This window comes from Lontra canadensis, unplaced genomic scaffold (assembly GCF_010015895.1).
Source record: "Lontra canadensis isolate GAN:19392208 unplaced genomic scaffold, GSC_riverotter_1.0 scaffold16, whole genome shotgun sequence".
NCBI lineage: Eukaryota > Metazoa > Chordata > Mammalia > Carnivora > Mustelidae > Lontra > Lontra canadensis.
Genome location: NW_022631010.1, coordinates 592,475 through 618,942, shown reverse-complemented (window position 1 = coordinate 618,942; position 26,468 = coordinate 592,475). Strand labels below are relative to the sequence as shown.

The following is a 26,468-nucleotide window of genomic DNA, read 5'->3' as shown; positions in this document are numbered from 1 at the left end:
ATCCCGAGCCCAGTGAGTATTTAACCTGGGCTTCTAGACACCCTCTGCTCCCCATGCAGCCCCTGCTGAAGTGCCCCGGAGTCTGGAACTTTGATAAATCTAGAGTCTAAGTAGATGGAGTAGGGACACGTCCCTGCTGGGAGCAGGACTAGGATTCAAAGCGGCTTCGAAGCAGCTTGAACTTGGACTTGTTGTACTTAGTGATGAGGTCCAGCTTGCTGTGGCCCAGGGTCAGCCGCTTCTCATCCCCAAACAGGCCATTGTTACTGCCATTGTGATGTCCACCTGTGGGGCCCCCAGGGAGGCCAGGCTCAGGTCCTTGCCTGGCACCCTGCAACTGATGATACTTGGTGATGAGGTCCAGCTTGCTGTGGCCCAGGGTCAGCCGCTTCTCATCCCCAGAGCCCACTCCAGCCTTTCGAGCAGGGCTTGGTCTGGGGAGACCATTAGGCCCAGGTCCCTCGCCCCGGAATGGGCCAAACTTTGTGATGAGGTCCAGCTGGCTGTGGCCCAGTGTCCGTCGTCGCTCATCTTGACCCTGCTTGCCAGCCCTCGCTGAGGAGCTGGCTTCAGGGGGCACTCTGGAGCCCCCACCCTTGGGGTACTGTGCCAGGAGGTCCAGTTGGCTATGGCTGTGGTTCGAGGACAGCCTCTTGTCCTCTGGGGTTCGGTTGCCAGGTCTAGGGGAACCTGACTCAGGGGTACCCCCAGCACCCTGTGTCTGGGGCAGGAGATCCAGCTGGTTGTATCTCTGGTTTGAGGACAACTTCCTGTCCTCTGGAGCCTGGTCTCCAGGCCAGGGGGAGCTTGAGTTGGGGTTAACCCCAGAATCAGGGCCTCCAGCTTCTCTGGCTCTGGGGAAGGGGACAAGGAGATCCAACTGGCTATGGCTCTGACTCAGAGACACCTTCTTCTCCTCCACTGTCTCCAGGGCTGTAACAGGTACCCAGCGACCTCGTTGGGGGCTACACTCCTGGCTTCCCAGAAGCCCATTCTCTGGGAGCCGGGACAGGGCTACAGCCCCCTGGGGGAAGGGGAGGAGGGGGCGTTGGCGAGCAAGCAGAGGTGACCCCACTCCTAGGGTCAAGGGACTAGCACCATAGTGGTTGAGGGCAGGAGAGGACTGGGACCATGGGGACGAACCCAGCTTGCCTAGATTGGACCTGTAGAGCCCTAGCAGGGAGCCATGGTTTGAGTCTGACAGCTGGCGTTGCAGAGAGGGCTGGCCACTGGCCTCACGGCGGGCAGGGCCCAGGGATGAGGACACCACACCCATGTCACTGCAGCCAGCACCTCCCGGTGGAGCGAGGTAAGAGGAGTGGCCCATCAGAGGTGAGCGTTTGATGCTGCTGAGGCTGGTGCTAGAGGGTGAGGAGGAAGTGGGGCTTGGCACGGCAGGCCCGAAGCCCAGAGCCACTGGGGGAGGACACAGTGCCCTAGGAGACACGGGATCCTCGCCACCACAGAAGCCCTCCACAGGCCGAGACTCGGCATACAGACAGCGGAACTCTCGGTCAAAGTCTTCCACGATGCGGCCTCTCAGCTGTAGCACCATGCTAGTGTGGGCCTGGCTGCAAAGCCAGGTGAAGCTGGGGGCAGAGGGTCAGGGTCAGAAGGCCAAGTTGCAGGACCCTGGGGTTAGGCAGGGGTCACAACCAGGGGAGGACATCAACACACCTCCACCACCTTGAGGACCCAGTTGACGCAGAGCTCTGACTTCAGAGCTGAGCTTAGAGGACTTGGGCCACGGTTCCCCATCCCAGGGCCTCAACTTGCCCAACTGTAAAATAGACTAGGGGCGAGATTCCCTGAAGTCTCCAGTTCTGAGGTGCCATAGCCATTTTCTCTGCCAAAGGCACTAAAGCAATCCTTCCACAGGATGACCTCCTCCGGGGCCCAGCCTGGGGCTGTCTTGCTTCCCACACTATCTCCTGCGCCCGGTACAATGCCTGGCAGGAGGCAGCTGCTCAGTGCATGCTGGAAGGGATAGATGAGAGGAGGCCCATTCAAGCTGCCAGACCCCAGGCACCCTCACCAGCCAGTGGCACAGCCCCCGGCCCCTTTCTGCCTGTCCCACATGCTCACCTGTAGCTGCCCGCCACCACCTGCTCACAGTCGATGACGACGAACTTCTCCAGGGCCTGCCCCGTGAATCGACGGCCTGCCTTGCTGCAGTAAGTATCCCCACACGTGCTGCGCACACGCATATTCTGGGCCAAGGACAGAGGGAGGTTGGTTGCTCACCTTGAGAGAACGGGGCTCAAGCCCTGTCTAAATCCCACGCAGTCTCTAACCTTAAACAGCGAAGGGAATGCAGTTGCCCACTCCCCTCGATCCCCAATGTTTCCTGACCACCCAACTGACCCTTCTGCCCTCGCCAACTCCCCACCCCACCCCTTGGTTACTGCCCCTGTCCCTCACTGACCGGCAGGTGCCCCCCATTGAGGTCCATCTTGTAGCACATCTCCAGGAAATGCCTGAGGTGCTCCTGGGCCAGAAGCAGGTAGACGGGGACACCACGCCGGCTTGAGGCCTCCATTAGGTCACACAGAAGCTCCATGTCAGTGAACACGTCCATCACCACGGCCACCACCTGGGGGATGTAGGGGAAACTCAGCCCTGCCTGGAACATTGCCCAGCACACGGCTAGGAACTGAGGTCCAGGAAAAGAGAATTGGGCTTAACATCGGGAGGCCAGAGCCTGGGAGAACATCTGGACTGGAAGGGCTTATTAGCAACAACAACTCTCCTTAACTGAGACACATGGAGGGTCCCCTGTCTTGAATGCCCAGAATCTGTTTGAAAGTTTCTGAGTGCATATCTTTGAGGACAGAGTGTTTATCTGTCCTGAGCTTCTCAAAGATATCTGCAGAGAGACTGAGGCCCAGAGCGGGAAAGGAGTCAGAAGCAGAACCGAGACCCCGATTCCCAATGTACCTCTCACTCTCCCACTAGCTCCAGGGCTAGCTCTGTCGGCGGTTCCCTCTGCAAGAATTAGAGCTGCAAGCCAGTTATTAGGATCCTCAAGCCCTTTGCCAGACCTGCCTCAGTTTCCCTGTGACGCTGCAGAGGTCTGGCATGGTTTCCCATACCCATGGACTCCCTCACTTCCACCCATACCAGGTGGAACCAAGTTTTCTGCTTGGTTGTGGGGCTGGGGCTTGTGGTCTCCTCCTACAATGGACTGTCTCAGAGAAGCCCTGAAAAAAATCCTTGCACCATCAAGCCCCCAACTGCCCCTTCTTCCCGTTGCGTACACATGCTGTGAGAGCGCCTCTCCTCGTCCAGGCTGAGGCAAGAGGTGCAAGACAAAGAGCCCCAGTTCTGGAGCCAGACAGAAAGGGGTTCGAATCTGCACTCTGCTACTTGCTAGTGATGCGGACTTGGGTGAGTCGCTTTACCTCTGTGGGCCTCAATCTCCTCATCTGTTAAATGGGGATAATGAGAGCTCTATGTCATAGTTCTGGGGGTTAGATGTGAAAATACTCCACACACGACAAGCACTCAACAAATGTTCCCTGCGTCCTGCCTGCTTAACAAACAAGGACATTGGCCCACAGGAAAAGGAAACACTTCCCAAGGTCACTCTGACAGTCAGTGGCAGCCTAGAGCGGAAGCATGGCTCCTGGCCCAAAGGGTGGGGGCGGGGGGTCTGGATGGGGTTAAGGAGGCAAAGTGCTGGAGGATCCCTCCTTGTCACAGGCCTGGCCAGGGGTCAGGGGAAGAAGGTCAGGTAGGGAAGATCAAAGGGACAGGAGTGACAACAGCAGCCACTTCACTAATAACCCCATTCCCGGTGCTAATCAAGCCTGGCCCTCCCCTGCCTGGGGCACAGGTAGGTTTGCCAGGGAGGCTCTGGAGGTAACCGTGAGATTCCCAACGTGCTGGCTCCTGATCTCTGCAGTTGGCACCCTCTGGGCTGCTCCCCAGACAAAGGCATGGAGTCTAACTCACCTCAAATCCTTCTTGGGGTCATCTGATCCATGCCCCTGCCTCCTGAGTCAGAGATCAGGGCTCGGGAATGAGGCCATGTCTGTGGCTGGAGCCTTCCTAGGTACCGACCACCAGTACCAGCTCTTCTCCTGAGCCCCTAATCCCCAACCCTGAGCCCAGAAGCCTCCATTCCTCTTCCCTTTGGGTGCAAAACAGAAAGCCCAGCCCTCCAATGCCATGCTGCGGCCCAGGCACCAGCGCCCCTTCCCTGCTCCCAGCCCAGCTGGAGATGCAGTGGGTGAATGGTGAGGTGTGGCTGGTGATAGGTCCTAGAAGGCAGCAGCCTCCCCCTGAACTATTTCACCAACTGACTGGACCTCCCTGAACAAGTTCTAGCCCCTCTCTGGCCTCCGTTTCCTGCTCTGAAAGTCAAGGTGGTGACTCAAATGTTCACAAGGTTGGAGTTCTTAACTTGGGATCATAAACCTTTTTGAGACTCTGATAAAGGCCAAGGACCCTCTCCCAAGAAAGATGCAGAGGATCTCTCCCTGTAGTGTGCACAGTCGTGCGTGCATTTCCAGAGTGTTCGTGGACATGATCTTGAGTGCCAAGCAGTTACCAAGGTAAATAAAACACATGCCCACCCTCCAGAGCAGAGGTTCTAGTCCAGGGCTGTCCCTAGGCTACTGTATGGCCTAGGGGTTGATCCCTTTCCCTCCCTGGGCCTCAGTTTCCACATCTGTGAAATTAATGCCAGAAGAGATAAGGCCCTTACCGTGCGGGCCTGGCTGAAGAGAAAACGCAGAAGGTCCTTGATGTTCTTGGCCTTGTCCCGCTGGAAGTGGACCACAGCCTGGGTGGGGCTGAAGCCTGTGGCCTGTGGAACCTCAGGCCAGCCCAAGTCCAGGTCTGGGGGGTCAATGTCGGAGGCCATGGGGAAGTAAGTGCCCGAGGTGACTTCAGAGAGCAGGCTGAGGCGGTCAGTCCCTGAGGCTTCTGGTCCCTGGGCCTCGCTGAGCTCAGGGCCCCCATGCACATGGCTGGTCATGTAGTCCATGTCCAGAGCGCTCAGGAAGGGCAGCTCCCGCTCCTCGGAGATGACCCGCAGGTAGGCAGCTTCGCCCCGCTCCAGAAGGGCATCGGCTGCCAGCCGGGCCGCCTCACTGTGCTGGAGCACCAGCGGTGAGGCCTCCCGCCACCACGGCCGCTTCAGCTCCTCCACCCGGCCCCGCAGGGCTCCCGCCATGCCCTGGGCTCCCAAGTCCCCCGGCCCAAGGCTTCCAAACATGCCTGCCCACCGGCTGCCCTCACCCTCCAGCAGGTTCCATGGCCTGCACCCCGGGGCTGGCTGCAGCAGGAGAGACACACTAACAGAAGCACTGCCTGCCCGCCCGCCCTCTATGTGCCAAGGCCCCCAACCTGTTGCTACTCTAAGTCAGAGCCACGCTCCGCCCCATCGCCCCTGGCCTCTAGAACTTGTCAGGTCAGCCTCACCTGTCTGCCTGCTGTTGAGACTCGCCCGCCCAGGGAAATGGCGGGGCCAGGCCCTTAGCACACACTCCTGCCCACCCCCACCTCGGCCCCACCCCAGCATCATCTACTCCATCCCCAACAGGCTCCTAGCAAGTTTCCTCCAAACCCTCACCTTCCAGAGCCCCCAGGAAGGCTGGCTTATGATCCAGACGGACCCAGGCATTCTCGGGGACACGCGTGCACGCACACACACATCATACACACCAGGGTGGACAAATGACTCAAGACACGGAGACAAAGGCGTGAACACACAGGAGACAGGCTGACCCACGGACAGCTGACACACGGACATGGAGTACAGGCTGACATACGCAGACCGCACATTTTGATCAAACTCATGTAAGCAAACCCGAATGCTAATTCAGAGCCTAGCCATAACCCCAACTCACGGTGTATCCTTGGTATCCCAAGCCTTGATATGCCTGCACACAGGCCCTAAATAAGAATCAAACAGAGTGTCACACAGAACTGTCAACATTGACACTGGTCTGTCCCGCATCTGGGCCTCTCTGCTCCCATTATGGCTCTGCCACTCTCTACCTCCATTACTGTGACCCCCACCCTGGCTCTGAGCCCACCCTCCAAAGGTCTAGAGCAGGGGCTTTCACCCCAGCACCCAGGAATAGTGGGGAAATGTTAAAATGCAGATCCCCGAGCTCCAGCCATCTGAGATTCAAATCCAGAAAGTCTGAGTAAGTTTCTGGAGCTCGCTTTTTATATTTATACTTACCCCGGCACACCTGGGGCAGTGGGCCCAGGCCCACCCCTGAGAAACACTGTTCCAGATGGCTAAGTTTCCGACACCCTCCATTCCAGGGATGCTCCTGGCCTACTGTGGGCCACACCGCAGCCTTCCTCCCCAACTCAGGGGCTAAGTATTAAATGTTAGTAAGAGGGGAGCCTGGGTGGCTCAGTGGGTTAAAGCCTCTGCCTTTGGCTCAGGTCATGATCCCAGAGTCCTGGGATCGAGCCCCACATCGGGCTCTCTGCTCAGCGGGGAGCCTGCTTCCCCTCCTTGCCTCCTTTCCTAAACAAAAATCTTTTAAAAAAATAAAATAAATGTTGGTAAGAAAGGTTTCAGAGGATGGGGGCAACTTCAAGGTCAGGAGGCAAACAGAGGAGGCAGGTTTCTGTTCTCTGCCCCCGAAAAAGACCAGAGTCCTCAGTAGCCTAAGAGGCTTTGCTCTGGAGAAGAGGGGTCAGCAGACGGCAGTTACTTAAGGAGGCAGGCCAGGCAGACGTGGCCACAACAGTGCACAGTGTCAGCTCGAGGTATCCCACTTCTGAGGAGGAACAAGCTCTGATGAGGACAGCCTGGAGAGCAGAAGACCAAACACCATGTCTCACAACCTTGTACAATGCCTGTGATCATGTTCAGACCAGATGCAGGTCCTTATGTCCACCAAGTGTCACATAGGGCTCCTCACATTCATGGCAGGGGGCAAAGAGATTTAGGGGTTCCTGTGTCAAGCTGAGCCCTGGGACCAAAGATGAATGGGGCTGGAGCTTTGTCTTTGAGGAACCTTAGAAGGGAGGAGCCCTGGGGTCAGCGTAAGGCCGGGAGATGAAATGCTGGGCCATTCCATCACATTCCAGAGGCAGGGGCAGAAATTGGAGCACCAGGGGCTCTGAGGAGGCCCCTCCCTAGGGGAGGGGAGGCTGCGTGAAGGTTGGGTGGTTGAGTAAGCAAAGCCAACCGTAGGAGGGTAATGAGCTATGGGGGGGTATCCAAGGAGGCAGGCCTTCATTAGGGCCTTATCTCCAGATTTGTTGAGGGGGAGAACCAGGGCCTTATCTGGCTTGGAGAAGCGCTCCTGGGAGGGGAGGCAGCGCGCTCCTGTGTTTATCCCTCGGTATTTACACATCTATCTGATGAGACCTATTTTGGGCTTTTTAAAAATTATTTTTAATTGTGGCAAAATACAACATAAAGTTTACCATCTTAACCATTTTTAAGCATACAGTTCAGTAGCACTCAGTACATTCATAGTTACCCAATCATCACCACCATCCTTCGCCAGAACTTTTTCATCTTCCCCAGTCGAAACTCTGTACCCTTAATTAAACACCAACTCCCCATTCCCTCCTCTCCCCCAGCCTCTGGCAACCACCACTCTACTTTCTGACTCTATAGATATGACCACGCTAAGCATCTCATCTAAGTGGAATTGTGTGTGTGTGTGTGTGTGTGTGTGTGTGTGTGTGTGTGTGTGTATGACGGGCATATTTCACTTAGCATAATGTCCTCCGGGTTCATCCATGTTGGAGCTGAAGTCAGAATTTCCTTCCTCTTTAAGGCTGAATAATATCCCATTGTATGTAGAGACCACACTGCGTATCCATTCATCCACTGGGGGATGCTTGGGTTGTTTCCACCTTCTGATTATTGTGAATAATGCTGCTTAAGTGTGGGTGTACAAATTTGGCTCTAGATTTTTGTTTATTTCCTTCCATGGCCATGTTTGTATTCGATTCTCTCCCTCTCTCTTGGCTGCCTGGGTGGCTCAGTGGGTTAAGTGGCTGCCTTTGACTCAGGTCATGATCCCAGGGTCCTGGGACTGAGTCCTGCATTGAGCTCCCCTCTCAGCAGAGAGCCTGCTTCTCCCTCTCCCTCTGCCTGCTGTTCTACCTACTTGTGCTCTCTCTCAAATAAAATCTTAAAAAAAATCCTCTCTTTTTTTAAGATCTTATTTGAGGGAGAGCACAAGTGAGGGGAAGGAACACAGAAAAAGGAACAAGCAGACTCCCCATTGAGCAGGGAGTATAATGTGGGATATGGGGGCTTGATCCCAGGACCCCGAGATCACAACCTGAGCTGAAGGCAGATGCTTAACCAAAATGAGCCACCCGGGTACTCCCTAATCTTTTTTTCTTTTTTTTTTTTTTAAGTAAGCTCTACGCCCAGTGTGGGACTTGAACTCACAACCCGGAGATCAGGATTTACATTGAGCCAGCCAGGTACCTCTAAGATTCTATTTTGGTAAGGAAAGAAAGAAAGAGAGAGAGAGAGAGAGAGAGAGGAAGGAAGGAAGGAAGGAAGGAAGGAAGGAAGGAAGGAAGGAAGGAAGGAAGGAAACACTGAATATTGGTAATCTCATATGGCCCAACTCAACGTATCTACACATGCCCATGCATAACCGTACCTGTGCATGTCTATAAGTGTACATACTATCTCTGATGTTTGCATGTCTGCTTGGCTGTTTTTAAGTAGTTTGTCAGTGAGTGTTTACCTGTGCACGCGTCAGTGTCTGTGCACTTGTGGGCACGTCTGGGTGCAGAGCTATCTGTGTGCATGAGTGTCTGGGCAGTAGTGGAGGTCTTGGACCCTAACACTGGAATCTGGTACAGGGAGCTCAACTGAGAAAGGCAGGGATGCGCAGACTGAAGTGGCATCCTGATCCTGAAAGTGTGCAGATCAAACTCCGCAGGTGGCAGGACTGGCCACCCTTCCTACAGGCTGACCGGGTAAAGGGCCATGGGAGGGGAGAGGGGTGTATCCTGGCCTCCCGGCTGGGCCTCAGGCGGAGACCCAACGCGACAGGAGCACACAGATAGCAAAGCCCAGCCCCTGGCTGCAGAGTGCCGGCACGGGCCCCTTAATAACTGTTATTAAAAGGACGAAAAATACTGTCACGTCCAAGAGATGTGTCAGGCGCCTGCCTGGCATCATTCTGCCATCCTGGGGGCCATTTAGCCCTGTCTGTTGTCTTTTTTTTTTTTTTTTTTTTGGTTAAGATTTTACTTATTTATTTGAGAGCGACACACAGCGAAAGAAAGGGAACACAAGAGGGAGAGGGAGGGGGAGAAGCAGGTTTCCCATGGAGCCAGAAGCCCGATGCGGGGCTCTATCCCAGGACCCTGGGATCATGACCTGAGCCAAAGGCAGACGCTTAATGACTGAACCACCCAGACACCCTGTCTGTTGTCTCCTATAAGCCAAGAGGTACCTGGACAGGTGATTGTCACATTAGGGATGGTAGGAGCAGGGGATGGGCTGTAGATGGTCAGTTGCAGGCTGCTCCAATGCCAACACTGCCACATACATTTCATGTGGCACTTCTGGGTCACTGGAGACAACATTCCCGGGTCGAGCCGCCAGGGATAGAAGAGCCATGGTGCGCCCAAATCCCTTCAATCAAGGTGAAGTGACGTGGGAGTGAAGACCCAGGAACATGCGGTGAGGGGTCCCTGAGCTAGATAGCAAAGGATGAGAAAGACTGGAAGTTGTGCAAAATGACAAGCAGGGCATTCCCAGGAGGAGGACTAGCGGGGCGAGGGCACGGCTGTGAAGGATGATGGCGGCTGTGGGAAAGGCCATCTGGAGCCACACTCTGCAGAGGGCCCAGCAAAGTTGTTGGCTCTCATTGTACAGACCATGGTGCAAGGCTGGCAAGATTCCTAGAGCTGTGTTTTAGGATTATTTACCAAGTAGCCCCCCAGGCGGAGAGTGGCCCGAAGCACTAGACTTCCAGAAACAACCCAGGTGGGTGTGGTCCTCTGTTCTCGAGCACCGCACAGGCCTTCAGGAGCCCCCACGCCCACCCCTCTGGAACCTAATGGGTACCTTGAACAATCACAACTCTTGAGTCACCTTGGCTTAATCTGTAAAATGGGACCAACATCACCTCTTTCACCAGGTCTTTGCGAGGAATAAATGGGCTCTTCTATGGTAAGTGCCTGAGAGTTCAGTTCAGTACGTGCTGGACTCGAGAGCTTTCTCAGGCCTTGAAAGGATGGGTGCTTGGTGGGGGCCTGAAGACACATGAAGCAGCAACCAGAGGCGCTCCCCTTGTCAGTTGCTGCCCTTTCTAGACCGAAGGCCTGCTCTGAATGTGAACATGGCCCTCTGGCTGTGTCAGTGGAGTGTGGCTCTTGAGATTTGGCCTTTTTTTTTTTATATAAAATTTTTTTTTAATTTATTTGACAGACAGAGATCACAAGTAGGCAGAGAGGCAGGCAGAGAGAGAGGAAGGAAATCAGGCTCCCTGCTGAGCAGAGAGCCTGATGAGGGACTCGATCCCAGGACCCTGGGGTCATGACCTGAGCTGAAAGCAGAGCAGACCTGAGCCACCCAGGCGCCCCTGAGATTTGGTCTCTTTTTCCGGCTCAGAGGAGGCAAGGTCCTCTCCTCACTCTCCTACACAGATGAGCATTCTGGCAGGCAGATCACAGGAATGAGGATTTGGGCATTCTATCTTGGACAGGTCGCTATGTCTGGGTTCTAGCCTGCAAACCTTGTGATGATGGCGTCTTCCTTCCCTCAACCCCCCTCTAGCCATTCATTCACCTATCCCATCTGATTGGGGGAGACTTGTCCCCACTAGTGTTCCCATACAGGGAGGGAACTCCCACTCTACCTTCCTGGAGGGGGAGGTGTGAGAGGACTGCCCCCCACCCCTTTCTCTTCACTCAGCCTGCTAGTCCAAGGGAGGAGGCTGGGCATGGAAGGTGGCTGGATCTTTCTGCTCCGCCCCCAACCCCTTCTCTCTTTTTTTGTTCGGTTGTAGGCAAAGACAGCATATTCTTCATTGATCTACAAGGTAAACTTTTAGAGGAAGTTCTGTCCCTGTAACGAGGAGGGAGAGGTCTGCTCTTTGGGGGGTGTGGAGGCGAGCATGGTTAGTTTTAAGAGGTTTTTGGGGGTTTTTTTTAAGATTTAGGGGCGCCTGGGTAGCTCAGTCAGTTAACCCTCTGCCTTCTGCTCAGGTCATGATCCCAGGGTTCTGGGATCGAGTCCCGCATCAGGCTCTCTGCTCGTCGGAGAGCCCGCTTCTCCCTCTCCCTCTGCCTGCCGTTCCACCTGCTTGTGCTCTGTCAGATAAATAAAATCTTTTTTTAAAAAATAAAGATTTACTTCATTTTAAAACTTTTTAAGATTTTATTTATTTATATGACAGAGATCAGAAGTAGTCAGAGGCAGGCAGAGAGAGAAGGGAAAGCAGACGACCTGCTGAGCAAAGAGCCTGATGCGGGGCTCGATTCCAGGACCCTGAGATCATGACCTGAGCCAAAGGCAGAGGCTTAGCCCACGGAGCCACCCAGGTGCCCCTTATTTACTCATTTTAGACAAGAGAGTGCCCGTGCACAAGAGCCAGGGGAGGGGCAGAGGGAAAGGAGGAGAGAAGCAGACTCCTGGCTGAGCATAGAGCCTGACGCTGGGGCTCAATCCCACAAACCCGAGGTCATGACCTAAGCTGAAATCAAGAGCTGGACAATCAGCTAACTGAGCCACCCAGGCACCCCAAGTTTTAGAAGGTTATTAACAACCACATTTGACCAGAGTAAAAACTACATTCTTTAATCAGCCTTGTCAGAAATATTGGTAAAAAACCAGTTTTCATGTCTGTCTGTCTCTTATGTCTTATTTCTCAGTTCATTTTGAACTTGGGAGGAGATATTATCTAATGATCTCTTAAGCCCCCAACATTACTGGTCTAGCTTCCTCACCCTCCCCATCCTATCCCCACCCCTCCTCTCCCTCTGTCCATCCAGTTCATCCAACATGTATTTAATGCCTCTTTTAGGCCAGCACTGTGGTCCCAAAAAGATGAGTAAGACTTGGTCTCTGCCCTGGAGGAACTCACAGTTTAGTGGGGAAGGAAGACTCATAAATAATTATAAGCCACAGGTTAAGCCAAGGTATAAACCAAGTGCTTTGAGGTTTAGAGCTCATGACCCATTCTAGAACCTTAGAGGAACCATGTCTCCACCTCCGCATCCCCAACGAGGGTACAGCCCTGCGGCAGGCTTTTTCTCTGATGGTGACTGGGAGGTGAAGGAGCCATTTCTGTCAACAGAGAGAGATAAATTTAGGGAAGAAACAAGCCAGCACAGGCCTGTGGCTCTGGTTCACAACTGTGAATACTTGAGTGAGCCTCTCAGGACCACAGCCTCCCATGTGTGATGTTAAGAAGGCTGGGCTGGAGGTCTCCAAGTCTCTTCTAGCACTCATATATTCCATCACCTCCCCCCGCCATCACTTTTTGATATTACAGGTCAGTACTTGAAGACTCCCTTCCTGGGAATTCTCCAGTCAGGATCTCTAGGACCTTCTCTCCTCTTAGTAGTGAAAAGGTTCACCGCCATGGCTTGAGGGAAGTCTTCTGGAAGCCACAGATGATTTGTGATGGCTGGTTAACACAGGGGCAGGGGTGAATGGGCACAGGATCATGGCCAGGGGCTTGGCTTACCCCTCCCTAAGCCCAAACCCAGTGGTGGGGGTGGGTAAGGCATAGTGGGATGCTGTGGGATGGCTATAAGAGGGCAGAACCAGAGTAAGTACGGGAGGACTGCTCCCAAGGGAAGAGTTCAAACGTTTTGGGACTGTCTTGTTCTCTGCCCACAGACCTGCTAGCTCCCCCTACCCCGCCTTCCTTTCCCCTTCACCTCAATGGCCGATAATTCTAGGTTCCCTGGGCATCGAGACCAGCATGGACTGGTCTTTCCCCCCCAGCCCTCACCTCAGAAATCCCTTGTCCCTATCTGGCTCCAATCTCTGGTCATAGGAAAAAGTTCCCTCCTCCCCTCCAAAGCCAGGCCCTTGTTCTCAAGGCCAGGCTCCCACTTCCAAAGGGATCTAATGATTCCTAACATTTACGGGGTCTCCTACTCCACTGAGTGCTTTACATTTGGTCAGGGCCTCCTCACCCCCATGCACATCTTCAGCCTTCTTCCATGCTGCAAAAAAAGTACAGTTCTTACCCTACTCTCCTAACTCCTGCCCAATTTTTCTCCATTTTTTTTCAGCTAGGCGCCTACTAAGATACCACAGCCACTGCCATACCGTGCCTTCTCAACCCTTTGCAATCTCTGTATTCTCTCAAAAAGTCTTGTTCTTGTAATATTCTAAGGCCCGAGCCTCAGTCACTTACTCCCTGGCCCCAACTCTGCAGCATGCAGCATTAAGAACGTCCTCCTCCTGGAAGCTTCCTCTCCCTTGACTTCTACTACAGCCTCTACTTCCTGTGCTGGTTCCTGCTCTTCCTACTTCTCCCCAACCACCTACCCTCCTGTCCCCACACCACCCACCCTGGGATGCTTTCTCCCACACCCATCCTAGTCCCTGGCCAGCCCTCTACATTTCACCTCTGGGAGCTCATCCATTTTTGTGACTTCAAGTGCCCCTTCTACATGAAAGGCAAAGCCAAAGTCCTTAGCCCCTCCACCCTAATCAACCCCTGACATCCAGCTCCTCTCTTGCCCTCCCTGGGGCACCTTCCACCAGACTGGCTCCCATACAGATACAACCAACACACACCAAAAGCAATGGAGTAGGGCTCAAGACAGGAGACTGGTCAGCTTTGCTACAGGGTCACCTTGTACCAGTTTGCGGTGGCTTCTCAGTGGACCTGTTCCCCTATTGCATGATGGGGGCAATAATCCCCGCCCTGTCTATCCCATAGCATAATGTGGCACTTGGAAAAAACACAGTACAGGGCTTTGCTTTTTTTTTTTTTTGAGCTTCCGTCTTCTGCCTGACATTGCCATCTCCTGGTTGGTTCCCAGGAGAGCTCCAGATGGCTTTCTTCAGGCTGCATGTGCAGGGAGGTATCAAAGTCCCCAGGATTTCTCTGCAATGTCTCGGGGGGTTGAGCTTCCCTCTGAATTCCTACAATCACCCCCCAGCCCCTTAAGCCTAGATAGCTGGTTCCTGACTGAGCCGATCTACCTTGCACACGGCTGTACATCTTCACCCCCAGCAGGTCTCTGTCCTTACCCAGAATGCCTGCCAGCTTCAGAGTTACCCAGCTTTCCCCAGACTCGTGGCCCCACCCAGCTCTCCTGCAACCTTTTCTGCCCTTAACAAACCACTCAGCTGGTCCACTTGAGTCTGAAGAAGCTTCCTATTCTGTGCCTTCCCCCAGGCAGCTCCCCATTTCCTGTTTTTCTTTCCACCTACCTAAACCTTGCCCATCCTCTATGTCCCGACTCCCTTCGAGGCTCTTCTGAGGTCTAACCCCCTTGTTCTGATTTTTTCTATTAGTACAAGAATGTGTCCACACAAGCCCATGTAGGTGGAGTATCACTGAAGGCGTCCTTTCACTTTTTAACTGTGTAGCACATGGTCCTTTTCTCCATCCAGTACTCCTTCTCTGAAACTAAGCGCACTGGACTCGGGAGCTCTGCATGCAGAGTCAATCTGCCCCCCGCCCCAAGCTTCATGTAATTTCCCTCAATGAAAGAGGAGCTTAGTAACACCGCACAGATTTGTCACTGAAGATTAAAACAAGTAAAAATACCAAGCAGTGTCTGACAGAACAGAAATGCAAAAAATACTGGCTGAACTGGGGCCTTGGCTTTAATCTCAGCTTGAGGTAAGAAACAGCAATCATTTATGGTTCTCAAAGTTATAGGCAAAACTGAAATCTTAGAGATATTATTCACTGCAGTGTTTGGTGTTTCTCATTTCACATCCCTATAATACATTCTTCTCTGAAACATTTCTTCTGGTGAATAAGTATACTTTCCTTTATGTCACAATGAGAATGCTTAGAACCTTGACTCCCATTTCTGCTGGATTATACTTGGTTGCAGATTTCCTTGCTGACCTGTGGGGGGCAGTGTGGGATGGGGAGAGAGCAAGGGCCCTGGGGTTGGAAGATGGGGACTGGGGCACACTGGGCCCCTCTTCCTGAGGCTGGATAACCTGAGCCTTGGTACCCTCACCTGTGGAAAGGGGTTAAGAATGATGAGGATACCTATTTTACAGGACCACTGAGATACTATCTTGAAACTACTTTATAAATTACCCAAAAAATCCCATGAGAATTGGTTATTAGCGGTACAGGTTTTCTGACATGATTATTTCCCTTTCCCACCTCCCAATACTTGCATCTTATCTTTTAAACTTTGTTCTAATCATGTTGTACTTTTACTATAACTGTGTCTTTTGATTTGCTGTGATCCTTTCTGGAAGTAAAAATAAATGACAAAATTATTTCTAAAGAGCAATCTCCCTGAGGGCAAAAAATGTCCTTCACTTGTTTTGTGTAATAACAATTTACAGTAGAAACATGTATAGCTACAGGGACGCCTTGCTGGCCCCGTCAGTGGAGCATGAGACTTTTGGTCTGCAGGTTTCGAGTTTGAGCCCCACGTTGGTGTGGAGATTACTTAAGAGAGAGAAAGAAAAACATGTAGCTACAGAATGAACATTTAGCTTTCGTGCCTATGCAAAGGCCAGTGGAGGTACTTTGTACTGAATTATTAAAATAAGCTGAACTGCAGGTCAGAGAATGATCCAGAAAGGGACTTTTTCGTGGGGCTTGTACTGATAATCGAAGGATGATCTAATCATGCATTCCTTCTTTCATTTGTCCAAGCCTATACTGATGCCTATTGTGAGCCAGGCGCTCCTGGGGTGCTAGAAAAACAAAGGTGACTGACCCAAACACAGTGCCCGCTCTGAAGGAGCTCACAGCACAGGAAGGAGGGTGGGGAGGTCAGCCACAGTTCGCCTCTGGGGCGGAAAAGGCTGGGTTGGGGAGGTAGGTATGCGCACACACATGGGGTTTCTCTAGTCAGATGGGGACGCAAGGATTCCAGGTAGAGGAAACATACAGGGTGATCACTTCAGGTAACCCCAAGTGGTCCAGTTTGGTTAGAGAAGAAAAGAATTCGAGACTCAGACACAAGAACAGGTCAAATTAAGATGAGCCTGGCAGCCTCCAGGAGCCTGGATTGTATCTTAAAGGGGAAAGGAGGCTGTGTAGTGGGTGAAAGACGCCAACAGTCTGGAAGTGAGGGCTTTGGGACATCCCCGACCTGAGAGCTCCAATTCGGTTCTTTCAAACGCAGCTCCGCGTTACAAGTTGCGCTGTCTGACGAGTACTCAGCTTACAGAGACACGACCGGGCTCTGCAGGCAGATGTATTCATAAATGGCCTTTGTGGACAGAGGCCAACCGGGATGTTGAGAAGGAGAGTCAAGTTCTGGACCCAGGCTGGACTTCGTGACCTCTAAAGTTTCTTCTCAATCTGCAGTTCCATGATTCTCCAGCAAGCCCAGTAGCTGAACTGTGCTGTGGGCTGGGATCTGTGGCTGGGGAGCTGCCCTGGGCAGCAAACGGGTTAAGGCTCAAATAACTTTTATATATGAATTAATGTGTGGAGCTGGGAGCCAAAATCTGTTCCATTAATTTTTCCATCCATTCCAGGAGCAGTTAGGTACACACAGTAAAGTTTATTTTGGTGCATGGTATACTTCACTCCATTAAAAATAAATTAATCAGCAAATTCCTGCCTGGCTCAACTCTGGTTTATGTAAATAGTGCCCAGCTGTAATGAGTTACAAGGTGTTACTATCTCACACACACAGAGGGGGCTTCACTCTAGAACTCCGCTCTCAACAAAAGCATCTTAAATAAACTCAGAGAAGGCGGTCTGATTTGTAATGTTTTCACAGAAGTGGGATATACCTCACCCATATAGAATTTCTTTATATGACTCATTTTATAGCAAGTTAAATGAAGGAAGTTTGATGGGGGAAGGAGGGGCACTATGGTTCCCCGCCCCCTGTCTTTAATTCAAAGAAAGTCCCCCAAGAGCTGACCCACACTCGGGAAGGAGGGGACTGACCCCCAAGTGCACAGACTAAGCTGGCTCTGCAGCACATGCTCCAGAAGCTGGGATGGGGCTAGAAAGCTGGGCATGGGGCTGGGCCCTGGGTTGGTACAAAGAAGCCAGAAAGGATCTCTTCTTCTCCTCAGTATCTCACATAAAGGGAGTCAAGAGAGGAAAGACAAGCATGTTCCTCCCCTCATTCAGTGGGGAAGTGTTCTTGGGGCTTCTTTCCAAATGACGCAGGATGTGACAAGCCCCAGGGCTTCTGGGTCCCAGACGATGGAGCCTGGCAAGGCTATGGTTTGGCCAGAACAGGGACATCTCCATGAACTGGAGACAAAAGCAGCAGCAGACCCTCTCGCCCGCCTGTCTCTGACTGAGCTGGGGGGCGGTCCTCAGCTCATGGCAACTGCCATCTCAGGTAAGTTTCTAAAAACCCGGGAATAAAGAAGAGCCATGGTAGAGATAAATCTCTTTCTTTTAATGGCCAACTCAACCCCATGGCTCAAAGCCGGAGGACAGAGCATGGTTACCCGTCTTGACTCAGCAGCACGCCAAACTGCCTCTTGGCCATGGTGGGCTCTTGGTGGAAGTGTCCCCTTGCTAACCTATCCCCATCCCTCTGCGGCCTTTGGGGAAAGCTGTCAATCACATCGTTACTGGAGGGGACCAGAGGAGAGTGTGCTGGGGAGCTCTTGCTCCAGGCTTCTCCTGAGGGGGAGGATACCTCAGAAGAGCTAAGGGTTTTCCCAGCATTGTACCCCACCAGGTCAGACTCCTGGGCAAACTAAGAGGAAAATCAATGCAAATGGGGCCAGGTATTTGACAGATGCTGTTCACAGGTCAGTTCAGGCCACTTTCTGCAGGGTTCTGAGCCAAACAAGCACCTCTCTCCTGGCAGTTCCTCAAAGCCAGCTGGCCAGCTGTGCAGATACACCAGCCCATCAAAGACCCTCGTCGTTATAAGTCGGGGAATGAGGCCTCAGGATGCTCTGAGGATTCTTCTCCACAAGAGGGCGCCAGCTCACCTCCCCTGTCAGCAGCAGATCCTCCCCATTCATGGAGTCCAAGTACTGCATCTGCATCAGAGGGAGCGGGAAACAGAGGACAAGGACAAGGGCAGGAGAGGCGTAAGACGGCATTAAGGAAACAGCCTTCGAATGGTGAGGACGGGGAGGGGCTTTGGGGGATTGGGTCCAACCATCCCAGCTCCCAGGACAGCAGGTCTCTGATCATCCAGACTATTACAGTGGGTTGGAAGAAATGAGTTACTGGGGCACCTCATGGGGAAGACTTTAGGGAACTCCCCGTTATGCCCTTGAACAGAAAGACACACGAGCCCCGACTCTGTGGACTGCAAGAACTTTCTAGGGTGTCTATAGTGGGGGAGACATGTCCTTGGGATGTGTATGTGAGTTTTATCTGTCCATTCAGGGTGGTGGTGTTACTCACGGTGAACCAATTCCCTTCTCTGAGCTTTAAGTTTCCCTGTCTGAGAGAGGGGACAGGAACCTGCACCTCACAGGACTCATGAAGAGATTAAACGATACAGTACATGTACACTGTAGTCACTGGAACTTTTTATTTTAAATATGTATGCCTCTACTGAGCTCTGACCCCACAGTTAGCGGGCTTCCATGCAGACCAGTGGATCCAGCTTCACCCACGAGGCTGGCTGGGGGGAGTTTTCCTGCAATGGAGAACGGAGAGCAGCTGCAGGGGAGGTGAGGCTAAGCGGTTCAGCAAGAGGCAGGTGATCTAATGAGTGGCCAAGTCTCTGGGAGGATTCCCCGGCTGCTGCTAGTAAGAACAGCAGAATGAGAAAGGCTTTCTAGTGGACAGGCCAAATCAAGGGGAGGGCTGGGTCACATCAGGAATGGGCTCTGGATGCACAAAGATGAATCTCCACTGTGGGGTGAGAAGGCGTTTGGGAGGAAAGGGGCAGGAAGGAGTCAGAGGCCTCATCCTAGTTCCTTGGATCTTCTCCCTCTTCCAAGAATTCCTTCACTCCTGTTCTGTCACCTTCAGGCTGCTGACCCTTGAACTCAACCCGTCTCTCACATACACCTCAGGTCTAGATTTCCACATGTCCTGCTGTCTTCCAATACAAGGAGAGCAACGGGCCCAATACCTTGCCTAAAATACATTCCTCTTTCCGACAACTCCATTTCTGTGCCTCATGCCACCTCTCTGCCCATCTTCTGTGTTGAAAATCCCGGCATAACCTCTGACTGGCCCTTGGGCTACCCACCAGACCAACCAGGATCATGGCGGTGCAGGACTAGTCTGCCGAGGGCCCAGCTTCCTGGTCTTTCCTGATCTGCTCACTCATAGTCTTGCCTTTCTTCGGCCTTTCACAGTATTTTGTTCCTACCTGTATCACCTCACAGACTGACTTATGCCAGGGTTATTAGCCTTGTGCCTGACTGTTCTCCTCACCAAACCATGAGCTGGCTTGAGGGCAGGTCTGGGTCCTATGAATCTCTGCTTTCTCAACAGAGTCCCCGGCACAGCACATATTCAGAAGCTCTGCTGACAGGACCAGGTCCCCATCAAAGCTCCCTGCTTTCCTAAGAGAGCCCCATCACTGTTTCTGTATTGCCTGCCTCTCACTGGACAATATGGGGACTCCTAAGGGATTGGTGTACAGTCCCTTCTTTTGGGGCTCTCGGAGAAGTCCCAGCTCTGCTCTTGCTGTGGCCCCTGGCACAAGCCCACCATGGCAAATGGAAAAGTTAAGCCAGTCTCTCAAAAAACCATTTGCTTTGCTTTTGCATTTGCTTTGCCAACTGCTACTTGTGTCTGACGGTGAGGCCAGTCAACAGTGTGAGTCTTAAGAGCTCTCCGTGGGTGGAGTCCTCTGGCCACAGTGCTTTCTCCCAGCTCTGGCAGATCTGAAGAATGGTCAAACAGAAGTCCTGGCTTCTGGGGTTCTCTGCCCTCTGGGTCTGAAGAGCCCTACTGTGTGGTTTTTCCAGCAATCAGCAAGCTGCTCCTGCTGGCCCTATCTTCTCCCTAAGAGCTAGGGCCTGGCCTTCCCCTTCTTGGCTGTTGAAAGCTTGAAGGCCGTGGACACAGGTGAGTAAGAGAATAACTGTGGGGTGAGGCCCCTTCAGCTCCAGGGCCAGGCCCATGAAGCAAAGGTGTGACTCATGGGACAGCCTGAGCTGATGAGCCGTCTGGAGCAGCTAAGGCCTCTAGTGGCTACATGAATCACCGACTTGGGGTTGTAGGCCAGCTGTGCGGGCTGACTCACTGGGAGACCCTGGAAAAGCCTCTATATTCCTCTTCTCTGCCACTCAGCTCACTCATCTATAAAGTATGGGTTTCCCATCAGTACAGGATCAGGGGGACAGAGAGATTAAGGACTGAGGTAGCCATGGTTTCAAGGAAAATGATTTAGTTAAGCAGTCCCCACTCTGGAGTTCTCTTAGAAACTCTGGTGTCAGGGAGCCCTGGCGGATGAGGGGGTGGTGAATGAAGCAGGAGGACCCTACTTGATTGTGGCTAGCACTTCGGGGAGAGTCTCGAGGGACGCCCGTGGAATGCCGCCTGGAGCCCAGTCCTGCTAGAAATCGGGAGCAGGAAACATGAACCTTGGAGCTTCAAAGTGGGGAAAGAGGGGGCTACAGTGGGCAACTACACTGTACCCCATTCCCATATCCTACAAGACTGTGTGTGTCCGGGGTCTTGCACAGCACTGGGCACGTAACAGGCAAATCAAAAAACAGGTAGTGAATGAATGCCTAAGTTTGTGAGAGCAGACTCCTCAGAGCTGCTGCTTCTACCCCATTCCCTCTCCCAGCCCAGCTCACGGCTAGACGGACACACAGAAGGTGTTCTTCACAAGCACTGCTGCTGACAGGATGTGGTCAGAATTCCCTCAGACTGGCCTCTGGGAACTCGACCTCTCACAATCCTCTGAAAGTCCAGCATCTCCAGACCTCAGAAAGACCTGCTTTCTGTGAGCCTCTGGAGGTGAGAGGTAGGGCTGCTCACCTGTTTCCTCACATACTCCACCAACAATTCAAGCTGCCGGGGGTCTTCACATTTCTGGTTGAAGAAGGTTCTCCAGAGTGCAGCAGCCAGCCCATGGTCATCTGAAAGGATCCCCTGGAAAATAGAGTGTAACTTGTCTTCCAGGGAGTCTGGCAGAGCCATACCTACAAAAGTTGGGGATAGTGTGAACATGCTGGCAACCACAGAATCGGACTGGAAAGACCTTACAGACACTACAAGAGAGAAAACAGGGCAGCTACGTGGTAGAGCACAAGGGTCTTCAGCATCTGGTCCAACTCATTCATTTTACGCAGAGGAAGGACATGGAAGCCAGAGGGGCTGAGTGAGTGGCTAAGATTAACGCAGAGATGGGGTTCATGTCTGGCTGCCCTCCCAGGCCACAGCTCCCAAGACTCTCCCACATCGTACATGACCCAGCAATACCTGTGAAGCCAAGAAGAGAAATGGTGATACAGAGTTCCTACCGCTATCTGCAAGGAATGGGCACAGAGTATTGTGGGTGGGTATTTTTTCCCCAGAAACAGAGGTGGGCATAGACTGCACCTTTTTCCTAGTCCAAAGGCACATCTCTGCAAGGCAGCTGGCTCTGAGGGAGAGGAAACCAGGCACCTTGGCCTCACTGTCACCCATCTCTGGGCTGGCCACGGCTGGCCCTGCCTCAAGTGGAGGAACAGGCTGTTTAGCAGGACTGCCACAGGCCAGAGGAATGCACCGAGCCCGTGTGCATGTGTGTATGTCTAACGTTGTCTTTTGCAGCACGGAGGAGGGCTCTGTTGAGAAGGAACAGATATCAAGTATCACAGAGACTAATCAGCACCTGGGCCATGGACTAGGGCCATTTTCTAGTTTGGACCTCTAAGGGAAGGGGAGGGGATGGGAGGGCGACTGAAGGGAAAGGCCCCAAGAAGCTGCTCTGTCCGGGTGCCATGCTAATGTGGAACCAGACAAAGCACCGACTTATAAATCAGAAGGCCGGTCAAGACCTGGCTCGGCCACTACCAAGCTGAGAGGTGGCGGACAATTCACTAATCATCTATGAAACAGAGACCGAAGTGCTTGCTCCACATACAGCATCTTTGCATTATAAAAGTGAGATCATGTACAGGCATTCTGTTACATGTAGCATGTCAGATGCAAGAATCAGGAGCTTGCTTTGGCAGGCCGCTGTGGCTACAGCTGAACCAACAGTGAGATCTAGGGATCAGACCACCTAGGTTCAGACGGCAGCTCTGTCACTTGACAGCTGTGTGGCCCTTGGAAAGCCACCAGCCCTTCCTGAGCCTCAGTTCCTCATGAGCCAAACAAGCACAGTAAGACCCAGCCCACAGTGCTGTTGTGTGAATTCAGAGATCACGGCCGTCACAGGCTCTGAAGACCCCAGATCATGCCTTCAGTGTGATGTTGTTCACTGGCCTCTGGGACACGGTGGCATGTGAGGTCTGACTCCAGGCCTGCTGCCACGACGGGCCAAGTCCAGGATGGGGTGCTGACAGTTTGGTGGAAAAACAGCCAACCTGGTCCAAATGCCCCCTGCTAAACATCCCTCTGATTTCCCGGCTTAAGAGACTGTGCTGGCACAATGGCTGAGTCAGGAAAACCAGCTTCTCTGGCAGATGGGGACAGGGCCCAAGAACAAGCTCAGGCACATCACCGTTCTCCAAGCTATTTGCTAACACAACAGCCTGCCTGTGTCTGAAGTGCCCTGGGCACAAGTGGAGCTGCTGGCAGTGACCCACGTGTGCTGCATGGGAAGGACCGGCAGTGGGAGCGGGTGTCATAAGGACCTAGAGAATGAACACAGAGCGCAGGACAGCGAAAGCCCTGGGAGCCACGGCCTGCTGCAAGCAGGCACCTCTGGCAATGGGGGAGACGGCTGGGAAGGGGCAAGTCCACCATCAGTCGGAAAGAAAAGGATGACTCAGGACTCAGATCAACAGTGATAACACCTGACTGTTCCAGGCTGCCCGTTCCTTCACACACCTGGCTCCTAATGACTACATTTGCCAGAAGAATAGATATTATTATCCCCATTTGGAAGATAAGTACACAGAGGCTTAGAGGTCATCTAGCTAATTGGCAGCAGACTCAGGACCAGAATGCACTGGTGAGGTCAAGGGACGGTGCCTGACCAGCTCTATTTAGGACATAGTACCTGGCATAGAGTGGGGGGTGCAATAAAAAATGGCTGAATAAATCAACGAGCCCAACTTCAGCCTTCTTTCCACCAAACTGCAAGTAAGTCAGTGAAAACAAATGGGAGACTGGTCTGAGAGAGAGAAATCGGGAAAGGAAAAATGGTGCTTGGAAGCCAAATATTAGTTTGCATAGCAATGTTTCCATAATCGACTAGGGGGGCCTGCTTATTTTCCCTCACGACACACAAAAAAAACACATCCTTCCGGAGATTAAGACACCTAGGTCTGGAGTAATTGGGAGGAAGCCTGTGCCTTGAGGGTCCCAGTTATGGTTGAGGTTTGGAGTGGCAGTCTCAGAGGAGACTGATTTGTGACACCATTACGTGCTTAGCGTGACGCTGAGAACAGAATCACAGCAAAACGGTCTCAGCTCACGGGCAGCTTGCCATCTAGTTGAAGAAACAAGCTAGTGCCCACCAGCACAGGATCAAGTCCTACAGAGTGAACAACTGCCCATCGGTAGAGGGAGGCTCCCAAGATAGACTGGACACGGTTGGCTCCTCATTCTTTTGTCTTAGCTGCTACGACATTGTATCCCTAACTAGATATTTGCTTGCTTACCTGTTTACTGTCTATCTCCCCATTAGAAGGTAAGCTCCAGTGGCAAAGAACCACACCATGTTTGTCTTATTCACCAATATATTCCCAGCGCATCCCCTATGGTAAGCACTTTATACCTGTTCAATGGATGGATGGATGGATGGGTGGATGAGGCTGATATTCAGAGTAAACAAACACAGATCTAGAGAGGTCACGGAAAGCATTAGGAGAAAGGGGACTTTAAAAGTGGAGAATATCTGGAGAGCTACATTTTAAGCAAGAGAGACTACACTGGTTCACTGAACATTTACAAAGAGAGTGCCTACAAGGTGCCAGGTCCAAAGCTGACGGACTCGGCCACTGTGCTCCAAACTTACTTGCCCAGGAGAGCTTCCAGCAGGCACAGCACATCTGTGGGGCAGTGGGGCAAATGGCCTCACTTGGAAAAGAAGGTTACACACTCAAAAGCAAGGGGAGATAACAGTGGATAGGACATGTCACAATGGGGACATTTGAAAGAAGGCCTGGAAATTCCATGGAGGAATTTGGGACTTAATGTAGTAGAAAATAGGAAGGTTCCCAAAGTGGCCAGGGTAAGGACACAACCCAAGCAACATTCTAGGAAAAGGGGGCTAAAGAATGGCATTGTCCAAGTGAACTTTCTGGGATGACGGAAATGCTTGACAGCCACACAGTCCAGCACAGCAGCCACCAGCCACATAGAGCTATTGAGCCCCTGAAATGTAACCAGTGCGGCTCAGATTTCAATTTTATTTAAGGACTTGAAACCAAAATAGCCACATGTGGGGGCATCTGGGTGGCTCAGTCAGTTAAGCTTCTCACTCTTTTTTTTTTTTTTTTTAAGATTATTTATTTATTTATTTGACAGACAGAGAGCACAAGTAGGCAGAGAGGCAGGCAGAGAGAGAGGAAGGGAAGCAGGCTCCCCGCTGAGCAGAAAGCCTGACTCGGGGCTCATCCCAGGACCCTGGGATCATGACCTGAGCTGAAGGCAGAGGCTTTAACTCACTGAGACACCCGGGCGCCCCAAGCTTCTCACTCTTGATCTCAGCTCAGGTCTTGATCTCAGGATCGTGAGTTCAAGCCCCGCACTGACGACAACAACCGAAAAGAACCACCCGTGGCTCGTCTTGGACAGCACAGCTCTAGAACCCATGACTCCCAGTGCGGCCTACAGAATGGAGGCGCCGAGTCACCTGCAGCTTGTTCGCCATGCAGAATCTCAGGCCTCACCCCAGACTTGCTGAGTCAGAATCCGAATTTTACCTACCGTGATCTGCATGCGCATTAGAATTACCTGAGGAACTTTACAGTTAATATAGAACTCTACAGTTAATATTAACTCTACAGTTGATATAGAACTTTGGGTAGACAGGGCCCAAACAAGTGGTATTTCTAAAAAAGTATCCCAGGTAATTAGTGTATTTCCCAAACCTTCCCACTCTAAAGAGTCACACAAGAGGTGCTTGCTAAACACCAGGCCCCGCTCCTATTGACCTGGAATCTTCAGAGAGGTGCTCAAGAATCAGATTCGAAGAGCTCCCCAGGTGACTCTTGCCATTAGGTGTGTTTCTAAGATGGCCCCGCCAGGATGGACTGGGATGGAAGGGACAGAAAAGACACACAATTCAGAACATTATTAACACTGGTGAAAGGAATCAGTGGAGCCAGCTGCAGTGAAGTCCTCAACCAAATGCCAGCTAATAGAGAATTCTATTTCTTCAATTCTAAGCCTTTTTTTTTTTTTTTTAGATTTTTTTTTTATTTATTTGACAGAGAGATCACAAGTAGGTTGAGAGACAGGTGGGGCCGGGGGGAAGCAGGTTCCCCACCGAGCAGAGAGCCAACTTGGGGCTTGATTCCAGGACCCTGAGCTCATGACCTGAGCCAAAGGCAGAGGCCCAACCCACTGAGCCGCCCAGGTGCCCCCTAAGCCTCATTTTCCTATACACTGTAAGGTTTCTGAAGTCAGAATGTATCTAATTTAACAATTAATGTGTAGATGGAAGCGGTGTTTCTCAACTCCTGTCCCATGCCCGCCAAGCTCATGTTAAATCGATGACACGTGTGTATGCAATTGCTAAACTGCTCTCCCATAAACCTTCCTGTTTTCTACAAATATGTGGTGGACTGAGAATCAGGAAACCTCAATTTTAACTAGTCCTATTTTTGTAAGCTTATCTCCTGGCTTTAATTATTATCTTCAGACTAATAACACTTCCTCCAGCCTGAACTCCAGCTCCATACTTTCATCCTTTATGCCTTTCCTCCCTTCCTCATTCCTGACTTACCACATGCCAGGCAAGAGAAATGCAAACACAGTAGACAGTGCCACCACCCAGAAGGATTCCCCACCCAGCCAGGGTGACAGTTAACACTAGTGTAGTGAGTACGGTGGAGTCCAGAGCAGGTGAAAGGAGCTGAGCCTGGGGAAGTTCTAGGCCTGTTTTGCAGAAGGGGTGGTGCTTGCATTAAATCTGGAAGTCACCACAAAATGAGCAGAAAAGCCCATGTTTTATTAAAAAGATGAGGTATGATGAACCCCGGAAGTGTGCATACAGGTGCTCATTACACCATTCTTTTACCTTTTTGATGTGTTTGAAATTTCCATAATAATAGTGGGGAGAGAAAGATGAGATGGGATGCTACCACATGGGTGAACCCT

At 52.0% G+C, this 26,468-nt stretch overlaps 2 protein-coding genes across 3 annotated transcripts in view; both read right to left on the bottom strand.

Annotated features, from left to right (window-relative positions):
• On the bottom strand, positions 1 to 5,221 carry FAM83C (family with sequence similarity 83 member C). The gene is made up of 4 exons (XM_032858801.1): positions 4,709 to 5,221; positions 2,426 to 2,593; positions 2,086 to 2,210; positions 1 to 1,589 (listed from the first exon to the last, which is right to left on the bottom strand). Exons 1-4 carry the CDS (start codon positions 5,219 to 5,221, stop codon positions 149 to 151), a joined length of 2,247 nt encoding a protein of 748 aa, XP_032714692.1. The 3' UTR covers positions 1 to 148.
• An 11,406-nt stretch (positions 5,222 to 16,627) lies between these two features.
• The window catches only part of LOC116868473 (ubiquinol-cytochrome-c reductase complex assembly factor 1), a 96,414-nt gene continuing 86,573 nt past the window's right edge, over positions 16,628 to 26,468 (bottom strand). For both annotated transcript variants that reach the window (XM_032858798.1, XM_032858800.1), the window contains exons 9-10: positions 21,027 to 21,140; positions 16,628 to 18,106 (exon numbers count right to left, since the gene is read on the bottom strand). In XM_032858798.1, the coding sequence (XP_032714689.1) occupies positions 17,972 to 18,106; positions 21,027 to 21,140 (249 nt within the window). In that variant the 3' untranslated portion in view covers positions 16,628 to 17,971. The remainder of the gene's footprint in view (positions 18,107 to 21,026; positions 21,141 to 26,468) is intronic.